General features: G+C 42.6%; 1 protein-coding gene across 2 annotated transcripts in view; it reads right to left on the reverse strand.

The window, feature by feature from the left end:
- Positions 1 to 21664, reverse strand: part of AKAP12 (A-kinase anchoring protein 12) — a 95410-nt gene that overhangs the window by 24150 nt on the left and 49596 nt on the right. For both annotated transcript variants that reach the window (XM_078054569.1, XM_036072972.2), the window contains one exon: positions 18465 to 18579. In XM_078054569.1, coding sequence (XP_077910695.1) covers positions 18465 to 18579 — 115 coding nt within the window. The remainder of the gene's footprint in view (positions 1 to 18464; positions 18580 to 21664) is intronic.

Consider the following 21664-nt stretch of genomic DNA (forward strand, 5'->3'; position numbering starts at 1 on the left):
CAAAAATGAGCAAAGTTAAGGAGGCAGCGTAGCTAGTAATCAGACCGGGTTACAAAAACCAGCTTCAGCCTCTCTGTTGACCTGGCTTCCCTCTTCTATTCCAGAGAACACCCAGCCAGGTGGTAGATGCCCCAGGGAACGGAGTGATGAGCTCCCTGTCCTGACACCTGTGATCTGATTCCCAGGGCAAACCACATCCTAACCTTTCATCTTCCCTAGAGGACTCTTAACTGGGGTTCACAAATTGCCTCAATTATACTGAGAGGCTGGCGTGTGTGAAATACTGCTGGTGGAATGGTCCCTCTGTAGTCCACACAGCTAAGTGGTCTGCATTTCTCCCCTCCCCCCACATACGCCCCAGCCCCGGGCCTGGGGAGTCCTCGCTATACACATCATGGATAAAAGAGCCTCTGGAGGCCGCACAGGTGGGCCACATTACATGACTGGTCTACAGCCTTCCCAAGCACGTCTATCAGCCCAGTGTGTCCCCAGGTTCAGCCCACACCCGTTCCCTGAACTGTCCCAGGAGCCCCCAGCTACCTCAGGGATCTGGGGTCTCAGTTGTGCCTCATTTCTCGGCACCAGCTGTTGGGGACAATACATGGCCATCATCTGGTGCCACCTCTGAAATACCCCTGTTCCACTTATGGGCACGTTTGTCAGTTCTGACCTTGCTTAACTGTGCTACCAGGTCCTTTCCTTCCTATAAGCCTAAGATCTAACAAAACCACAAGCAACAGCTGCTCCACTGGGCTGGACTGGGAGAAACGTCACTAGTTACCAATTTAAGGCCCCAAGTAAACATTTACAAAGATAAACGTATTGCTGTGTGATTCTGTTTAAACTTTTTTTCTTTTTAGGACATGGTAAAGACACCGACACATCTAATCTGGCATTCCTAAAGAAGGAGTTAAAACCACAAGGCAGAGCAAGAGATCATCTGGTGGCAAGTAGCTGACTCTCTCAGCAGATAGTTCTCCTTGGATGTCCACCTCTGAGAGTAAGCAAGGACAGGGCTGCCGCCTCTGTGTGTCTGCATTTACGAAGAGAAGTCATCCACGAGTGAGTTCTGTCTAGCTACAAGCTCAGAGTACAGAGCAAGAGACCAGGAGAAGGGAAGGGAAGGGAAGGACAGGGATGATAACTGAAATGAGAACGAGAACTACTATATTTGAGGCTTATGAATATGAATGACAGCTTAATGGCTTTGTAACAAATAACTCCATTAAAAATTGGGCAAAAGATCTAAGTAGACATTTCTCTAAAGTACATACACATGGGGCACCTGGGTGGCTCAGTTGGTTGAGCGACTGCCTTCAGCTCAGGTCATGATCCTAGAGTCCCGTGATCGAGTCCCGCATCGGGCTCTCTGCTCAGCAGGGAGTCTGCTTTCCCTCTGACCCTCCCCCCTCTCATGTGCTCTCTCTCTCATTCCCTCTCTCAAAAAAATAAATAAAATCTTTAAAAAAAAAAAATAAAGTACATACACAAATGGCCGATGAACACATGAAAAGACACTCAACATCATTAGCCATCAGGAAAATGCAAATCAAAACCACAGTGAGATACCATTTCACACCCGCTAGGATGGCGATAATCAAAAAGATGGACAGTAACAGGGAATCGAGAAATCAGAACCTTCTTTAGTGGAGATGTAAAACGGTGCAGCTGCTTTGGAAAACAGTCTGGCAATTCCTCAAAATGTTAAACATAGAGCTACCATATGACCCAGCAATTCTACCCCTAGATATATAGCCAAGAGAAATGAAAACCCGCATCCATGCAAAAATCTGTACAGGAATGCTGATAACAGTATTCATTATTCATAGTAGCCCAAAACTAGAAACAACCTGAATATCCATCAACTGATGCATAGAAAACAAAATTAGGTATATCTGCAAAGGAGAAAGTTATTCAGTAATAAAAAAGAATTAGGGGCACCTGGGTGGCTCAGTCGTTAAGCGTCTGCCTTCGGGCTCAGGTCATGATCCCAGGGTCCTAGGATCGAGCCCCGCATCGGGCTCCCTGCTCGGCGAGAAGCCTGCTTCTCCCTCTCCCACTCCCCCTGCTTGTGTTCCCTCTCTCACTGTGTCTCTCTCTGTCAAATAAATAAATAAAATCTTAAAAAAAAAAAAAAGAAGTATACATGCTATAACATGGATGAACAACTAAAACATTGCTAAGCGAAAGAAACTCGTCACCCAAGAGCACATATTGAAATTTTTTTCTAAGATTTATTATTTTGAGAGAGAGAGAGAGAGAAAAGGAGCAGGAAGGACAGGGAGAAGAAGAGAGAATCTCAAGCAGACTCGGGGCTCGATCTCACAACCAGGAGATCAGGACCTGAGCTAAAACCAAGAGTCAGATGCTTAACCGACTGCACCACCCTGGTGCTCCTTGAAATATTTAATTCCATTTATATGAAATGTCCACAAAAATTGGACTAGTGGTTGCCTAGAACCAGAGGTGGGGAGAGGTAGAGATTTTGAGAGGTGGGGAGAGAGGGACTGACTGCTAACAGGTTTGGGGGTTAAGAGAGGATCAAAATGTTCTAAAATTCATTGGGGTGATGGTGGTACAATTCTGTGAATATACTACAAACCACTGCAAGGTATACTTTCAATGGGCCAATTGAAATATATGAATTATATCTCATTAAAGCTTTTTTTTTTTTTTTTAAGGAATTTTACATTAATTCTGAAGACTCCAGGGGCCCATTGGAGGCTTTGGAGCAGAGCTGACACGTAATTTGAACTGTGATATTAAAAAGGTAACGGAGGGGCACCTGGGTGGCTCAGTTGATTAAGCGACTGCCTTCGGCTCAGGTCATGATCCTGGAGTCCCGGGATTGAGTCCCGCGTCGGGCTCCCTGCTCAGCAGGGAGTCTGCTTCTCCCTCTGACCCTCCCCCCTCTCATGTGCTCTCTCTCATTCTCTCTCTCTCAAATAAATAAATAAAATCTTTAAAAAAATAAAAAATAAAAAAATAAAAAAAAAATAAAAAGGTAACAGGGCAGTAATGCCAAGGAGGAGGATACATGGCAAGGTAGGACGGGCAAGGCGTCAAAAGTCATGCGCTGATGGGAAGATGTCCGAGGCCAGGGGGAAGACAGCTGTAGTTGTGCAAATCTATGAGATCATCCGAAGGGAATGATGGATGCAAAATAAGAAAGGTCTGGAACCCGGAGGAAGAGGAAATTTGAAAAAGGATGGGATACGGACAGAGACTAGAGGCAATCAGGAGGAAGTGGCATTAGAAGTCAAAGGTGGAGAGGATTAAAGGTGGAAAAGGTGGTCAGCAGTTTGGTGCATCACACAAAGCAGGGACACAGGAACTCGAAGAGGCCTCGGTCTGGAGGGTGGGAGAACCCGCAGACAAATAACCACCATAAAGATGAGTGCTTTACTCTCTTTCCTGAGAGGGAGGCGACAGGGGCCCGTAAACCAGTTCCCTAACTGCCTGCCTCCAAGGGGGCTTGAGTATTAAACCCAGATATGAGAACCGGGGAAATGCGGAAATGGACACCAAACCCAGGCCTCCGCACCCTGTTTCACTGCCTTTCCAAGGTGGCATCAACTTGGAGGAAAAGCAACCAAAAATCCGCGAGGTCTCTTCCTCTGGCAAGAAGAGAGCAGGTGAAATCTAAGGGAGCGTCTTCACCACTGTGACTCCTTTACAAGGCTTCAAGGGACGCGTGGGTGGCTCTGTCGGTTAAATGTCTGCCTTCGGCTCAGGTCATGATCCCAGGGTCCTGGGATGGAGTCCTGGAGCCCCACATTGGGCTCCCTGCTCAGCAGGGAGTCTGCTTCTTCCTCTCCCTCTGCCCCTGCCCCGCTCGTGTGCACTTTCTCTCTCTCTCTCTCAAATGAAATCTTTAAAAAAATATATATTTAAAAGAATAAAAAGCTTCAAGATAATCTAAGGGTGAGCTCAAAGCTGCCCAAAGAGATGAACACAGACACTGTCTCAATGACATGGGCAAGTCATGTACAGAATGGGTAGGTTCTCCTGGGCTCTGCCCCCATGACAAATACCAGCTCATCGAATTTTATGGTCCCGTTGAGTTGGACATGTTTATATAGACATGGTTATTCTAACTCAAAGTCCTCAAGACAAATAATGTGAATAGTTCCTCAAAGGGACTGTCGTAATAACAGAAAAGCTAAAAGGGGATTTAAAAATCACTTCACAATACAGTTTAAAACAAAGCAAGGGGAAAATATTTAAAAACTCAATACAAACAATAAAAATGACATAATTTAAGTATTATTTCTCCCCTTATTGAGTCCATATTGTTACATTCTTTGATTTGGCAATTCTGTTTCTGTGAAATATACCAAATGAGAGGCAGAGATTTATGTATGAGAATATTTATTCCTTGGGGTGTACAATATTTGAAGAGCCTAAGTGTTCAAAATGGTGTCTCTAACCCCTTCAGTGGAATATTTGGCAAAAACAACATCTTTGAAGCAGTTAATGACAAGGAAAATGGTTACATGGATATAGAAGTCCACCTTTGTTCAGGGTAAAAAGCATGATACAAACTATATATTGAATCTAATCCCAATTCTGCTTTTTAAAATGCATATATGTACATTAGGCTGAGGAAGAAGGCCCAGAAAGAAAAATAACAAAAGCCAAACATAGTGGAATTATGGGCAATCTCTATCTCAATATTTTCCTTTTATTTTTTTTAAGGTAGGCTCCACACAGGACTTGAACTCACAACCCTGAGGTCAAGACCTGAGCTGAGATCAAGAGTCTGATGTTTTACCAACTGAGCCACCCAGGTGCCCCAATATTTTCCTACATTTTACAAATCTTTCACAGCATTGTTACTTTTATGGTTAGAATGCAAGCACATTGGACACCTGGCTTTGGGTTGGACAGGGTGGGGTCCAGCACTACCAGACCTTGAACCCCAGAGCAATGCCTCTGATATTCTATAAAACTGCACAGTGGTCCAAAATCTCATGATCTTCAACTCTCCAATCACTGGAACATAGAAATTAGCAAACTGAAAGGAGATTAAAGTTTAAGTGTAATCTTTTAAAAATTATGAAATAAGAAAAACTTCTAAATCTGGTCAGGTACATAAATAAATAGGAATCAATTCTTTCCTGAGTGCCTTGTGTTCCAATCCTCCATTCATCTTAAGTCTGAACACCCCTGTCTTTGATATTGTCAAGAGGATACCAAAGTCTGAAAAGCTAGCTTCTAGTTCTGACTCTGTTGGCTATATGGCGAGGGCAAAATATTGAAGTTTCTGATGGGAGAATAAATATATCACCCACAGGAATGTTATTCTGAGGTGCAAATGAAGGTTAACACTAGCACTACTGAGTATATTCTAGAAGCAGAATAAATGTTAGCTATTAGCTCACTTTAAATCATGCACTTCTCAACAGGGGTGATAAAGAAAACTGGTTTCATGATGGGGAGGCTATGTTGTGTATGAAGCATAGATAGACAGATAGATAGATTAGATTAGATAGATAGATAGATAGATAGATGATAGATAAACTGATATACATCTGTGTTATTCAAATGTTATGGGGGGGTGCTAGGAAAATATCGAAGAAGATTCCTTACTGGAGCGATAATGGAAAAAAAGGTTGAGAAATACTACTTTCAATATAGATAAGCCTCATTTTGAAGAATCCTTTGAAAAATATTTCTGGAAAGACAAGAATGCCCCTTTGTCATCAATTTTTCAGAAATGCATCCTAAGAAGAGAAGTATCCTCTTGTGTAATCACTATGATCATCTTTTCCTCACTTTACCAGAAGAGAAAGAAAGGATCTTAATTTGGCTGAATTCTTAACGAAAAGGAGTCAGGGAGTTGGGGTGGGGTGGGAGAAGAAGCCAAAGGTAGACTCGAACAATGGCGGCGATCGGCCCAGCGCCTTCCACATCTGTCTTCCTGAATCATGGTGTGAACCCCCAAGCAAGCCACATACACAACTTCAAGTATTAGAGTAGCCACATGAATATGAGTAAAAAAAAATTGAGGTTAATTTTATTATGCTTTATTTAACCCAATATTAACATAATGTTAGGGCAACATGGACTCAGTATAAAAAATGATTAATGAAAATATTTTATTATATGTAATATATTATTACAATCTTTTTGTTGCACTAAGTCTTTGAAACCCAGGATGTATCTTATTCACAAAGCACACCTCAAATAGGATGAGCAGAATTTCAAGTGCTAAATAGTGACATGTGGCCAGAGAACAGCTCTGAAACTTCAAACCTAACTGAACGTTCCCCCTCCTTTTTGTCTTTTTCTTTCTTTTTTTTAAAGTAGGCTCCATGCCCAACATGGGGCTTGAACTCACGACCCTGAGATCATGACTCGCAAGCTCTACTCTGAGCCAGCCAGATGCCCGGAATGTTCCCCTCTTTCTGCCACTTCGCAAATGACAATCCTATCCCTGCTTTAATTTCCTAGCCTTCTAGATAGAAATTACCAAGATACCCAATCACAGAATCGCCCACACTACCTCAGTGTCCAGTTTAGAGGTGACCCTTCCACTCTCCTAGAATTCTCCAGCATAAGCCCAAATCCTATAATAAGGTCCTCCCACCTCCCCATTACTGGGGCTCCCATGCAGGAATCCTCCATTGGTTTAGCACCTAAATAAACCTAACTTAGTTGGACTACAGATGAGTTCTTGGTGGCCTCTACATGGCAAGGAATAAAATTCCCATTGACTGATTTAATTGGTACACCTGTCTTTTCCATTGTCTCTTAATTTGTTAATATATTTGAATTAATATGTTTAAATATATTATTTTTTCCACCAACTTTTATAGTACTCATATACAACAATAAAGTGCTTTAAATGATTTTTACTTAAAAGGTCATCCTATGAGTATATTTAGATCGGCTTAAAAAATAATTACAAAGCAAAAGTCGACACTTGCAGAAGAAATATATTTAAGCTATAGTCACATGAATTACAATTTACTTGCAAACATGAATTACAATTTACTTGCAAAGATGACTTTTTCTACAAATCTAGAGGGTGACAGTTAAAAGCATATAATTTTTTAAAAGTCAATGTAAAATTTACTGTCGAGATAAAGAGTAAATTCTGCATGACAGGATATTTATCTTTTACTCCCTCCAGAAGACATACTCATGGATCATCAAGACTGAATGGATAACACTCCACGGTCAGAGAAAAACAGAAAAGGTAAGAAATTTTCAGTGGCAACTGGTTTGAGCACCTCAACAAACTCGCATCCTAGACTAACAGTGGAGAAAGTGACTCCATTTATGCTATAGAAATCTCCAAAAGCCTCAGTGGACCTAAAGCAAGTAGATTTAAGTTAAAAGACCCAAGACATGGATGAATGGATGAACAAAATGTGATATATACAAACAATGGATTACTCCTGGGCCTAACAATGGATAGAAATCCTGTCACATTATTACAACTCAGCCAAACCCTCAAGACATGAAACAGTGAAATAAGCCATTCACAGAAGGGTAGATCCCTCCTATATGAGGTACGAGATGACAGGAGTGAAACTGGTCTCCAGGCCAGGGAAGTGGGAGGTGGGGGGAGCAGAGATTCAAAGACACCAAGCGCACCATCATGAAAAACAAGAGGAGTTTATGCACCCCACTCCCAGACTCTCTCCCTCACTAGGCTCCAGAAATGAGCCCGAACACTCCCGGGAAACAAGAGTGTTCTTGGGGGAATCTGACCAGCCCAAGAAAAGACATGTTAAGATCGATCAGATCACCATCCAGGAATGGCCACGCTGCCCCAGTAACACAAATCCCAACCAACTTTTATTTATTATTATTATTTATTTATTTTAGAGAGTGGGAAAGGAGAGAGAGAGAGCAAACACGAGCAGGGGAGTGGAGCAGAGGGAAAGGGAAACAGAGAATCTTAAGCAGCCTGTATGCCCAGAGTGAAGTCTGATTCGGGGCTTGATCTCATGACCCTGAGATCGTGACCTGAGCCAAAATCCAGAGCCAGACGCTTAACTGACTGAACCACCCAGGTGTGCGCCCCCCCCCCAATTTTTAAATATGACAAACCAGCTCCCAAATCAGATATGTAACGAAAACACCTATTAGGAAAGACAAAAAAGCAATTTGGAAGAGACAGAGGCAATGCAGAGAAAGAAAACTTCAAATCAATCCTCAGAAAGATAATGCAGCCAAGGGAAAAAACAGGATACTTCAACAATGAATGTTTAGAAAAAAAACTCAGTTCTTAGAAATTAAAAATAAGATAACAAAACGAAATCTAGTCTTTAGGATATTTTCCCAGAAAATAGAGCCAAATACAAAAAGATAAATAATAGAGAAAAAAAGTTTTAAAGAGGGCCCTTCTCAAAGGTCTAAAATCTGAGTAATAGTAATTCCAAAAAGAGAACAAAGAAAAAGAGGGGAACGGATGAAATAATTTCCCAGAAGTGAAGGGTTTCTCGACTTAAAGAACCCAGCGTGTGATAAATGGAATCACAAGGAGATCCATCACTAAGATTTTCAGAACATTTTTAGGACAGAAAGGACACTATTAAGCCATCCGAGGGATTAAAAGGCAGGTCAGCATCAGACTCTTGACAGTGATACGTGTCTCAAGACGACACAGAAAATCCTAATGCATTTGAGTAATGAATGGAAAAATTAACACAACTGGTAGGTGTTTAAGGCCAAAATTTGACACACACGAGGAAAATGTTGCTCTTTTGTAAAAAGTTCATTCACTGAGCTTAGAAAATGCGGCCACTGACTGAGGGCTCGGCAGGAAGCTACTAATGTGGAAACTAAAGCATCCTCCATTTATTTGTGACAGGCAATTATTTGCAAAGTGGAGATTATCTTACTCTGATCTTTAACTACTGGATCCCATTATGTAGGCTGTGTGCCAAGGATCCTGATGAGTGAATACCAAGAGAGCGACTGTAATTCCAACATAAGAAATAACGTATCAAAGTATATTGACATTTTCTTCACGCTACTTGGCTTTGGCTCATTTAGCAACATCCTTGATAAGGAGACACTCCTTTATATGCTTCTCCATCAATGTACTTATCTCCTCTCTAAGCCATTCTTTCAGTACATAATACTTGGTGGAAAGCCAACTACGTTCTCACGTGCTATAAAGAGTTGGAGAAATTAAACAATTCGTAAAAGGCGGGAATATTGAAATTGAAACCCAGTTATGCTTGGCAGGCTTCCAGCAAGCACATTCATACTCAAAATATATAATAAGCCCCGGGCATTTCTCTTTAAATGGGAGACGGCTTATTTTCTCTGGCAATGTTTTGCCTAGAGAAGAAAAGATTAAAGGAAAAGACAGGATAAATGTTTTCAAATACTTAAAGGGCCACCATGTGGAAAAGGGAGGTGAGTTTGTTCTATACGGTTCCAGACGGCAGCACGGCTGGGGGGAGGCATGTTCTCCCTGAGGTGGAGTAACGGGTTTCCTGTTATGGAGAAACTCCCTAAATCTGTGTTTGAGCAGAAGAGCCTCCAGAATGGGGGCCAGAGCCGGGTCTAGACCACCTCTAAGTTCCCTTCCACCGAAGCCACTAAACCGGACTTTGCAGTTCTGTCAATCATGCAGACAGGTGTTCCGGGCTGAACTGTGGCCTCTCCAAATTCAGATGTTGAAGGCCCTAACCCCCAGCACATCAGAGTGTGCTTGTATTCAGAGGGGATCAAGTTAAAGAGACCGTTATGGTGGGTTGGGTCAAATCCAACCTGACAGGTATCTTTATTTTCTTTTTCTTTCTTTCTTTTTAAGATTCTATTTATTGGGGCGCCTGGGTGGCTCAGTCGTTAAGCATCTGCCTTCAGCTCAGGTCATGATCCCAGGATCCTGGGATCGAGCTCCGCATCAGGCTCCCTGCGCCGCGGGAAGCCTGCTTCTCCCTCTCCCACTCCCCCTGCTTGTGTTCCCTCTTTCGCTGACTCTCTCTCTGTCAAATGAATAAATAAAAATCTTTAAAATAAAAAAAAAAAAAAGATTCTATTTATTTATTTATTTGACAGAGAGAGAGAGTACAAGCAGGGGGAGCAGCAAAGGGAGAAGGAGAAGCAGGCTCCCCACCGAGCAGGGAGCCTGACTCAGGGCTCAATCCCAGGACCCTGGGATCATGACCTGAGCCAAAGGCAGACACCCAGATATCTGAGCCACCCAGGCGCCCCCCCCTTTTTTTAAATGACAGGTATCCTTAAAAAAGGAGATTGAGACACACAGATGCCAGTGGTATGCATATATACGGGAATGACCGGACACAGTCAACAGGTGGCCATCCCAAGCCAAGGAGAGGCCTCAGAGAAAGTACACCTGCTGACACCTTGAACTTGGGACTCTGCAGCCTCCAGAATTGGGAAGAAATAAATATCTATTGTATAAGCCACCTGTTCTGTGGTATTTTATTATGGCAGCTCTAGCAAACTAATACAGCAGGGTGACCGCCCTGTGCTTTGTTTGTCATTCTAAACACTGCAGGCTCAGACATGTGAAAGTAACCAGTCCATTCAATTAATCACATCTTGCCTATAACTAGTCACACTGTCCTGACACGTTAACTACAAAAGCAGTTCGTAAAAATTCAAACTGTGGAAAAGCTACATTCAAAAAAAAATAAAAATAAAAAAATAATCAGCTGAGATACCTTGAAACTAATGATTTTGGGGGAAATATACCTTTTATGAAGACTTATACTACTCTAAATAAATGACGAGTGAGGAAAAAGAAGAGAAAAAAAGAAAAAAATTCAACGTGTGGTACTCAGGAAAAAGACTCAACTGATAGGCTAAAAATATGGCAGAATTTAAACCCAGAGACTACATCCTCTGTAAGTTACCTAAGCACCATTATTTATATAACATAGGGACCTTGTGCTCTAGAACATACCATTGCTGGAACCATTTGGGGGTTGCTACATTAGGTGAAACTAGATTTTTTTAAAAAATTTATTATCTTACCCAACCTGGGGCTCAAACTCATGACCCTGAAATCAAGAGTCCCATGCTCCTCCAACTGAGCCAGCCAGGTGAACCTAAATTGGAACTGTTTTAAGGATGAGTCAGTCTAAGATCTAAAGGACTGTCAAATAAATGCAATAGCTAAAAAAATTTAATGTTTCCATTATGGCTTAGTCACAATTAAAGAACCAGTAACCTTAGACCACTTCAGTCCCTCCAAGGAAAGGGTCTGAAGCTTGGTACATAACGCAGACCAGCCTATAGACCATCTCACCCACGTGCCTTCTCACGTGGGCCAGAACACTCACCCTGCTCAGTGGACTGGGAGAGCCTCGAAACTATAGCTACTTATAGGTGAGTCTTCGAAGTAACTCAAGGTTGAATGACAGTCTTCAGGGCAAAAAGAAATGTCAGATGCTTTTACCAATTATCTGTCACTGAATGGGACCCATAACCAATCTTATTACATAATTTCAATCTCCCATACAGGGGGAGAGCTATGTTACCTTGTAGCCACATTTATGAAACTACTTAGCTTTCTTTCTTACCTAAATGATATCTACTGAGACATTCTTGAATAAATTTTCCCTCTTGAACTTTTCATTAAATTAAAACTTCAAATCTAGAAGATGATTTTTTCTAAAGACTTTTTTATTTTTAAGTAATCTCCACACCAAACACGGGACTCACACTTACAACCCCGAGATCAAGAGTCGCATGCTCCACCCACTGAGGCAGCCAGGCACCCCAAATCTAGAAGATGACTTCTGAGATCAGACTAGAAAGAAAAAGTGTTTTCACAAAAAGGCATAATGAAATTACCATGTAGATTCTCACCTGCCCAAGGTCACTGGGGTGTCTTCAACAGCTAACCCATCATTAGCATCATAGTGCTAACCCACTAGCAATACTGATGTTACTCAGTCCCAGAATTTCAGAGATGACTGAGGATGCTCATTGTACAAATGAAAACTGATGGTCAGCGAGATAAAGGGATAGATTCAATTCAAGGGCACACAAAGAAATAGTGACTAGAGCAGCCTTACCCGTGGTTTTGTCCCCTAGAATGAACTAAAAGGGATGGAGGACCACAAGTCCTTGTTTTCTCATACCCCCACCATTTATCAAGTTAGAAGGAAAAATAAAGGTTCTTTGGACTGCCAGACTTGAATATAGTTCGAGGGAGAAATTCTTCTCTGTATAGGTTAGCTGTTAATTACTCAAAAATAAATCTGTTTCTTTAAAGATGAAAGCAGTAGTTATTTGTTACCAGAAATTTGTCAATGACATAAGTAATTTCAGAGAGGAATGCTACAAACATTCCCGCTGGAGGAATGAATAAAAACCGGTTCCCAGAAACTGCGAAGTACAGTACTCCTGCCGATGTTCAAGGGTTATTTTGTGAGTGTTTCCCCTAGTTTTCAAAACATTACAAAACAGGATACAGCTTGAGAATATGTCATGCAATAATATTGTATTCGAAAAACCAAAGCGGGGGGGGGGGGCTCTTTGTGGTTTGAGCACTCACACTGGATAGCATTCCTGGGCAGGCAGGGTCTGACCTCACCTTTCCGGGCAACACCTGCATAACGTACAGTAAGCACCTGTGACAGCACAGCACGGTGTGCGGAGGAGGATCCAGCCTTGAGAGTGCTAATGCCCCAAAGGAAAGGGGGCAGGAGGGGGGGCGGGTAAAATCTACAAAGCTGTGGTATTTATGCGCAGCAAATGATACGAAGGTGAAAAGCCAACAGATGCCCTTCTCCCATGAGCAGAAAGGTCATATTGTTAACTCCAGCTCTTCATTTATGTAAGTATTTCTTAAGCACTTACTAGGTGTCGGACACGAGGTTTAGCCTCGGGGGACTCAGCATGGAAGCATCTGACAGACCTCCCACGTCAGCCCAAGAAATCTCTGCCCTCGTGGTTCCTATATTTTAGCAGAGCTGGAGATAAGAGACAGACATGAATGACGCCGCGTGTTGACAAACGATGTGGGAAAAAAATAAAGGAGGAATGGAGGGTAGTCATCTGGGCAACAGGCATGTATGTTTTCATGAGAATAAAATAACAAGGTACCAATTATGTCACCAATTAAAATAGAGAAGCGATTGAATCGTGGATTTCTTCACAGCTGAGAGAGCAGCCTCTCACAGAAGAACATGGATTGGGGGCGGGGGGAGGTCATCTTCTAACAGAGACATGGAAAGGATCTTAAGTACTCACTGTCCAGATAAAGGTATTAGATGATCAAAAAGCGACAAACTACTAGTCACTCCAGAATGGATTTTCTGTAAGGTAACAAGGTCCACAGGGAGTGTTGCGATCATTTGGCAGTAAATAACCTTTTGGTCTTTCCATATCCCAAAGGCACTAAACACCAGAATCTGGTAGGTTTCAAACAGCAAATTTAATAAAAGCTAAGACAGTGACATTAAGCACAACGAGGAAAATGAAATTCTCCCATAATGTTGCAAATGAAGCTTCTAGATAGCTGAGCAAGGCATACTCCATTTTTGTTACTGTATCTGGGGGATAGTATCCAGATGTAGAAAAAGTAGAATCCTGCAGAATGTAAGAAACACATTCTCTAAAAGACTTCTGTTTTAAGTGACAACATTTGGGGGTTTTCCTGTTTTTAAATTTTTCTTGGGATCTGAGAGGGTTTTTCCCAGGATTGCCTCCCATTTGCAGTAGTGACCCTCCTCACCATTTTTTAAAAAGATTTATTTATTTTTTTTGTTTTTTTTAAGAGAGAGAGAGAAAGAGAGAGTGGGGGTGGGGCAAAGGGAGAGGGAGAGAGAGAATCTCAAGCAGACTTCCTGCTGGGAACGGGGAGTCCCATGTAAGGCTTGATCTCAGGACCCTGAGAACATGACCTGAGCCAAAATCAAAAGTTGGACGCTTAACGGACAGAGCCACCCAGGCGCCCTCCTCCTCACCATTCTGATCAGCATAACAAAGCCTATCTGCCTGGTTAGCTGACTGCTACCTTTATTTTTTTTTTTTTTTTAAGATTTTATTTATTTATTTGAGAGAGAGAGTGAGAGAGAGAAAGAGCACAAGAGGGGGGAGCGGGAGAGGGAGAAGCAGACTCCCCGCTGAGCAGGGAGCCCGATGCGGGACTCGATCCAGGGACTCCAGGATCATGACCCGAGCCGAAGGCAGTCGCTTAACCAACTGAGCCACCCAGGCGCCCCTGACTGCTACCTTTAATGCAGTTGGCCCCAGAGTGGCAAATGCCAAGGGTAGAGCACCACAACCACTCCATTGCTGCTGCGGTAAATGTCCTCACACTGTGGGTATGCAAATTATATAAAGCACATGCGAACAAAAATTTAAAAACCAAGGAAATGACTCTGTTTGTTCATACAAACAGTATGACCTAGGGAGATGAGGAATCATGGCGTTCACCTGCTTTATAACGTCTGCTGTATTTACTCTGCAGAAAGGCAAATCTCAAAAAGAAACAAACTGCCTTGTAAATGATAAATTCAAATTATTAAGATCGGAGACAATCACTTGTGTATTTGCACATGGCAGAATTGAGTAGGCACTTTAATAAAAAAATATATTATCCAGGGGCGCCTGGGTGGCTCAGTCGGTTAAGCGTCTGCCTTCAGCTCAGGTCATGATCTCAGGGTCCTGGGATCCAGCTCCCACCAGGCTCCCTGCTCAGCGGGGAGTCTGCTTCTCCCTCTCCCACTCCCCCTGCTTGTATGCGCTCTATCTCTCTCTGTCTGTCGAATAAATAAATAAATAAATAAAACCTTTAAAAATATATAGTATCCAAATAAAGAAGGTCTTAAATTTTTTTATTTGGTAATATTGAATTTTCCCATCTGTTTGGGGGAAAAATGCATACAACAGATACTAAAGTTAAATTTTTTTATTAATCTGAGTTTTTAATTTGCAAAAGTTTTAAATATAAAATTGGAACTGGATCCACATGTAATGTTTTAAAAATCATTTGTGTTGAGGCATTTAACTCATAGAAAATCCAGGGGCCACAGACTGTAGAAAAATGACAGGGATCGAGGGGGCTTTTTTTAAGCCTTTCAACAAAAGCAGACTTTCCACAAAACTAATGGCACTTGCATGACCCCTGTGAATGCTGAAAATAGCATGGCATGAAAGAACTTTCGAGTTGGGAAAAGGCTGCTGTTGGACAGAAGCAGTTTTAATAAACGGTAAATCACCTTTAAAAATTCAGAAGGACAAAATCTCCGAGGCTCAAGTAATTTACTGTGAATTTTTTTCATTTTTTAATTTTTTTAAAAAGATTTCATTATTTGTCAGAGAGAGAGAGGGAGCAGCAGACAGAAGGAGAAGCAGGCTCCTTGCTGAGCAAGGAGCCGGATGTGGGACTCGATCCCAGGACCCTGAGATCATGACCTGAGCCGAAGGCAGACACTTAACCAACTGAGCCACCCAGGGGTCCCTTTTTTTTTTTCAACAATTATTTGTTCTCAACCCTGATGGTGTACCTTCTAAAAGATGGCCCATGGAATTATATAATCTTCAAGTCCTCTCCAAAATTGCCATATACATTTCTAACCCTGATGCACAGATTAGAAGATGTTTATTTAGGAGGCAGTTCCTATCTTCTGTCATTTGAGGAAAGTTTACAAGGAAACAGGATTCCATTTTCATTATAGGAAGAGGATTGGTTCTGAATTACCAGTATGTCTGGTTTCAGAAAGAAAGCAAACAAGTCAAGGTCAGAAAATATTTTCATACTGGCTTTGTCTAAATATAGTCAGCCACTTTAAATTAAAAACCCTCCAGCAGGAATGCCACTCGTTCATAGTTTTCTCGCATGAACTGATCCACGTATGGCAGGACCAAATCCCACAGTTGGTCAATCCTCCTAGGCAAGAAGATGGGTCAGATCTATTCTTACTGATGTGGACAGTAGTAGAAACCCAGGTCCCCGCAATCCTACGATTAAGTGTTACATACTAAATTATGCCTTTGTTTATACATCCTAGTAAGCTTCTGTGTAGAAGGAAATTCTGGAAATAACCATAAAATCTAACCATAGGCTATTACTGTAGTCAAAAGAAAAGCATGAAAAGGGGCGCCTGGGTGGCTCAGTTGGTTGAGCGTCCAACTCTTGGTTTCACCTCAGGTCATGACCTCAGGGTCATGGGACTGAGCCTCTGTGTCGGGCTCCACACTCAGCGGGAGTCAGCTTGGATATTCTCTCCCTCTGCCCCTTCCCCCACTCTCTCTTTCTCTCAAATAAATAAATTAATTAAAAAAAAAAAAAAGGGCATGAAAAAGTATCCGTGTTTACAATGCCAGGCAGGCAAAAAAAAAAGGCAGAAGAAAAAACAAGTGTACCAAGCTTATTACAGATGCTAATAAGCCAATGGATTAATAGTTCTGCCTAAAAGCTCATCCTAAAGGCAGGGCCTGGGGTGGAGACCTCTGCAGCCCTAGGACACCCACCAGTCTTTTCCTAGGTGACAAGGCCTTTTCAGGATCTTTTGAAGGACAAGGTATATTAACTACCACTCTTTTTGCAAGAAATCTTTGCTATTTGCTCAGAGCCCCAAGGCCACGATCAGAAGCCTGGGTCAGCTCAGGGAGACCATGGAATAATCATCTGCTAAGGCCTGTCCTTTCTCCTGCTCTACCTTCTCTTCTCGATCACATACATCAGCATCATAGAGGAAGCCTGCCTGACCCAGGGGCTCCCTCGATGGCATACGTCAGTGATCCCACATTGCTACCAAATACTTGCTTTCACAGCCCTGTTACCGAGCACACTTGCCTCTCTGGGTGTTCATTCTACTCTTCGCTCAGATGACGCTGTGCCAGGAGAGAAGCCCGTGGACATGGCCAGCATGGTGAAGGCATAGCGGTTAAGAGCCTGTGCTAGGTAACCTGCTGACCTGGGTTTGAAATCTTGACACCGATATTACCTACCTCATTAAAGACCATAATGCACAAAAGGCAGAGTTCCACGACCCACAGTAAAAACTTGCAAGGTGTTGGCTGTTATTACTCTCCTCACTTTGGCCCCCGTCCCTTGTCAACAAATCTAACCCTTTATCTCCCCCACTCCCCAGATCTTACCCACGCTCTGACCTCAAATGGTTGCACCACCAGAACTCAGAGCAGCTCTCATTTCTTGCAAATTCATTTGATACCCACCATGTTACCCTGTCTTAACCTTTCCCTTTATCTTGTGTATCCTTCTAGAGACCCGCTTCCTCTCCCCTGCAATGGGTAAGCGGTGGGCTGGTTGTCAGTCTGTTCATCTTCCCTGCAGCACTGAGCACAGTGGCTTGGCCAGAGAAGGCTCCAGACCTGCTGTGGCTTGACTGGATTCAGAAGTTGCCATGGGAAGGACAAAGCATGGGACTTTGGAATTTGAGTTGGGGCCATTCCAGTTCTTTTGGTGGAGATGATTTGAAACTTTCACACTAGGTCATGCAAATCCTCCCTTCTGTGAGGCTGTATGTATTTCTAACTTTATATTGTGCCTGTGGTGTTATATATAAAGATCAGTCTTCCCACCAACTTCAAAAGCAGCTCGCGGCTTGAAGCAGCTCCATGGGGGCATTGAACAAGAAGAGAAACAGGTTCCACATGTTAGGAGTCTCATTTAACCAAGGCAATGGCCAGTCTCCTCTCCTGGGACTTTCCCCTTCATTTGTCTTAATTCACATTGCTTGGAAGACTCACTTCACTCCATGCCAAATCATCATTTTTATGCATCCTCGATAGTGGTTGTTAAATTACTCCCCTGTTTATGATTGAATGGAATGATGAAACAAGAACTCGAGAGCAGAGGACGTTTCTTCTTCAGCCCGGGGCGCTTCGATTGAGGCCTACCGGCCAAGGTGCCTACTTCTGACCCGAAGGTGTGGTCCCTGCGACCTCACGTGGGCTGACTCGAACTAGTGACAATGTGGTGATTCACTTTCCAATAACCACCCCCACGGGGCCTCTAGGCTCAAGAGTTAGAAAACATGCAGCAAATCATACTTTGGGCAAAGAGCGGCATGCACCCTGAAAAATACACTTCTAGAAAAATCTGTGCAAGGGGAGCAGGCCTCTCGCCAGAGTGAGACACTGACTCTTAAAGCAACCACGACTCTGGGGTTTCCAACAAGAATTCACATCAATACCAGACAACTAATTGCGACCAGGCAACAATTAAAACAGAACAAAACAAAACAAAACACCACCAACCTAAGTTCCAGACAAAAACATCTAAGAAAGACGAAACATGACTACATTTCCTATACCCAAATATTGGCAGAACTTCCTATACCTGAGTGTCGAGGCCACCCAAAAGGTCTGATATATACTTCCTTTTGCAACCAATGGATTGCTTTTGTTGTCAACCTCATCCACCCCCAGGCAGGACACTGTATGGTCCAACCAGGCTGGTTTTTATTGTTTCAGCAGATTCATAGCAGGTGTTGTCAGCCCTAGAGTCCCTACTTCTTCTGCCCAGAGACCGAAAAGGCGCTTACCATCTGTGACAATGGCTTCTTCCTCCTGGCCATTCAGGGCTCCCTCCTGGGGACTGAACTCTTCTTCCTCAGCTAAGCCATTGGCACTAGACAGCTGACCATTCTTCTGTAGGAGCTACGGTGAGAAAACAAAACCATGTAAACTTACTTTCAATGATAATGAAGATTTAAGTCATTAGTCTGGATGATCCAGCTACCTTATAGAAGGTACCCCAGGAGCTCTTATCAAGCAGACAGGGCTCTGTATCTGGGTAAATGAGCACACCCTTCCACTTATCCAAACACCAGACATGACCTACACACCCACCATTCCAGGCCTATTTGAGATACAACAATGAGTAAGTCAGGTGTGGCCCCAGCCCCTTTGAGCTTACAGACTACTTGAAAAATAGACTTTTAAAAATTGTTTTTTTCAGGGCACCTGGCTGACTCAGTCGCTTAAGCAACTGACTCTTGGTGATCTCAGCTCAGGTCTTTATCTCAGGGTTGTGAGTTCAAGCCCAGGGATGGGCTCCATGCTGGGTACGGAGCTACCATATGCTGTTTTCTTTAAAACAATGTTTCCTTGTGATTGGATGCAAGATATGCATATTTGACCAAAGTATACCTAAGTGACAATGTGTCCTTCTCAGGAAAAAGGACAGACATGTAACGAAACAATTAGGGCAATGGTCATGATGGAAGAATACAGAGAGCCAGTCACAAACAGAGGAGGAAGTACAGATAAAGCTACATCTCAGTTCCCACACGATGGGCGTGTGACAAAGGATACAGGGGAAGCAGAGAAGGGAGGTGAATTAGGAACCCCATGGTTCAAAGACCAGTGTACCCAGGGACAACACAAAGAGATGGGTCACTCGTGCTTTTGTGAGTCGTTGATTTTTCCTTAAAATATTACTAAAATGATCAGTTGTCCTCTACCCCAGAGGATAGCCTGTGCAATTGATGTTTTCCATTGCAAAAACAGTAGACATATAGATATGCCCGTCCATTATTTTGTAAATCCTGAGAATATAGGTAAAAAGTTTTGAGGCTATGGCAAAAAATAGTATAATAACCATTAGGAACGCCAGGATTTCAACAAAGCTTTACAGTTCATATAAGTTCATATACATTTCTCGTTTTATCAAAACCAACTTAGGCGGGTGGTAGTATTTCCATTGTACAGAAGAGGACACTGGACCTCAGTGTGATCACAGAGGCTGGGGTTGGCTGGCCACGGGCCCCACAGCCTAGAAGGGAGGCACCAGGGCCCGAAGGCCAGCACTCCTCAATAACGACTTCCAGGGTTTTCCCATGGCATTAGAGATTATGGAAGGACCTGTTGCTCTGCATAATGATACAATGCCATTAAGAGTATTCCATAGTACCCAGACCTGCCTACTCCAAAGAAATCTCTAAACCACGGCACTCTACTTGGCAGGATTCAATGATGCTTCCAGGCGAACGGAGCACCCTGGCCAAACCACTGACTTTGATTGGAGCCTTGAAGGGACAGCAGGTTCAAGACAGTCAACCCAGAAGACCTGAACCGAGCTAAATTGATTTCACCTGGCTGTTCCCGGCTCCCAGCAAAGCTGCCCTTCAACGGCATGAGCTGCTTCCTGAAATAATAACCACTGTACTTTAATACTTACTCTCCAGAAGGAATAGTTGGCTTCAAAATACCCATGCTGAGTCTATTTATTAGACAGAATACTCAGATTACATTTCCACTTTAAGTCTTCTCTTACCAAAATATGAAAGACAGGAGTCTTAAGTGAAACCTAAAGACAAAAGCAGGGGGAGGGGAAGGTCTCCACAATGCCCATTAGCAAAAATGTCAGCGTTGAAGAGTATTTGGACTAAAAATCACTAGTTATGTGAACACGTCAGGCTCAGATTTGATTAATAACGTGAAGAAGAGCTATGAGGACGAAAGCAGAGAACACATATTACTATGGGATCCATGGAAACACAATGAATCTAACCTAAAAAAACGCTGACGTATGCACCATGATACGGCAAACTAAATGGGGCTCATGGGAAAGCAGGTTTAATGCCTCCATTTTTCAATGCAGTAAACTGTGCCTCTTGTTTAGTAACCAGAAGTCTGAAGTTTTACAGAGTTTAGAGTCCTAGAGAATTTCTATAATTCTTGAAAGACGTCTCATAATTCTTTATGAATTGTCAAACTCAAGATACCTTAACCGGGATCCAAACTGTCTTTGTCTTTAAACGTGAAATACCTATAGGATTCAGACACAAACCTTCCTCTACCCTTACATATAACAAAGCACATTAAATGACATCAAATGAGTCTTAAAACTGGAGATCGCTGCTAGCCCTCCTTATACACAAAGTGTGATAATTATGGATTACTTATTCCCAGGGACCACAGGGCAACTGTCTCTACTTCCAAAAGGCACTTGATGTATTAACTTTGGTAGCAGACAACTGATGACAGGGACCATTATTAAAACTGAGTTTTGAGTCAATGTTATTATATTCATAGCTTGGGTCTCAATGCAAGGGGACCACCCAAGCTCCATCTCCAGTGAGCATTCAAAGCCCATGACAGACCAACCCTCCACAACAAAAATGGGGCTTCATCCCTAACCATATTCGGATTATTTCCACCATTCTGTGTTTCATTTAGAGATGCTATTTACAAAATCTCATGTGTCCTTGTAGATGGATAATTTTTTTTTTTGTGACAAAAAGAGTGTTTGTTTGCTTTTTTTCCCCATCCCCAACCATTTATATAATTTATACTATTGTTAAAGATTCAGGTGCTTCTGAGAGTTACCAGTAAGTTAAAGTCACCTCAAGTGGTAAGAAACCGAACCCACTGTTCCTTAACATTAAAGTCCTATCTTTATGTGTACGTATATATTCATAAGCATTTGTAAAAGGGGGAGAATACATGCTTTTAAGCTTTATTTATTGGGGGGGAGGGGCACAGGGAGAGAATATCCAAGCAGACTCCCTGCTGAGCACGGAGCCCAACTGAGGGCTCCGTCTCATGACCCTGAGATCATGACCTGAGCAGAAAACCAAGACTCAGGTGCTTAACCAACTGAGCCACAGTGTCCCAAGAATTACATGCTTTTTAATACATATCTGGCTTGTCCTCAGTCATTCTCTCTTTTGTCTATAATTCAAATGTCCACAGAAGAGAAGGATTTATTTATCAGTTATGCCGAGGTAAACACAGAGAG

This window comes from Halichoerus grypus, chromosome 9, assembly GCF_964656455.1.
Source record: "Halichoerus grypus chromosome 9, mHalGry1.hap1.1, whole genome shotgun sequence".
NCBI classification, from domain to species: Eukaryota; Metazoa; Chordata; class Mammalia; order Carnivora; family Phocidae; genus Halichoerus; species Halichoerus grypus.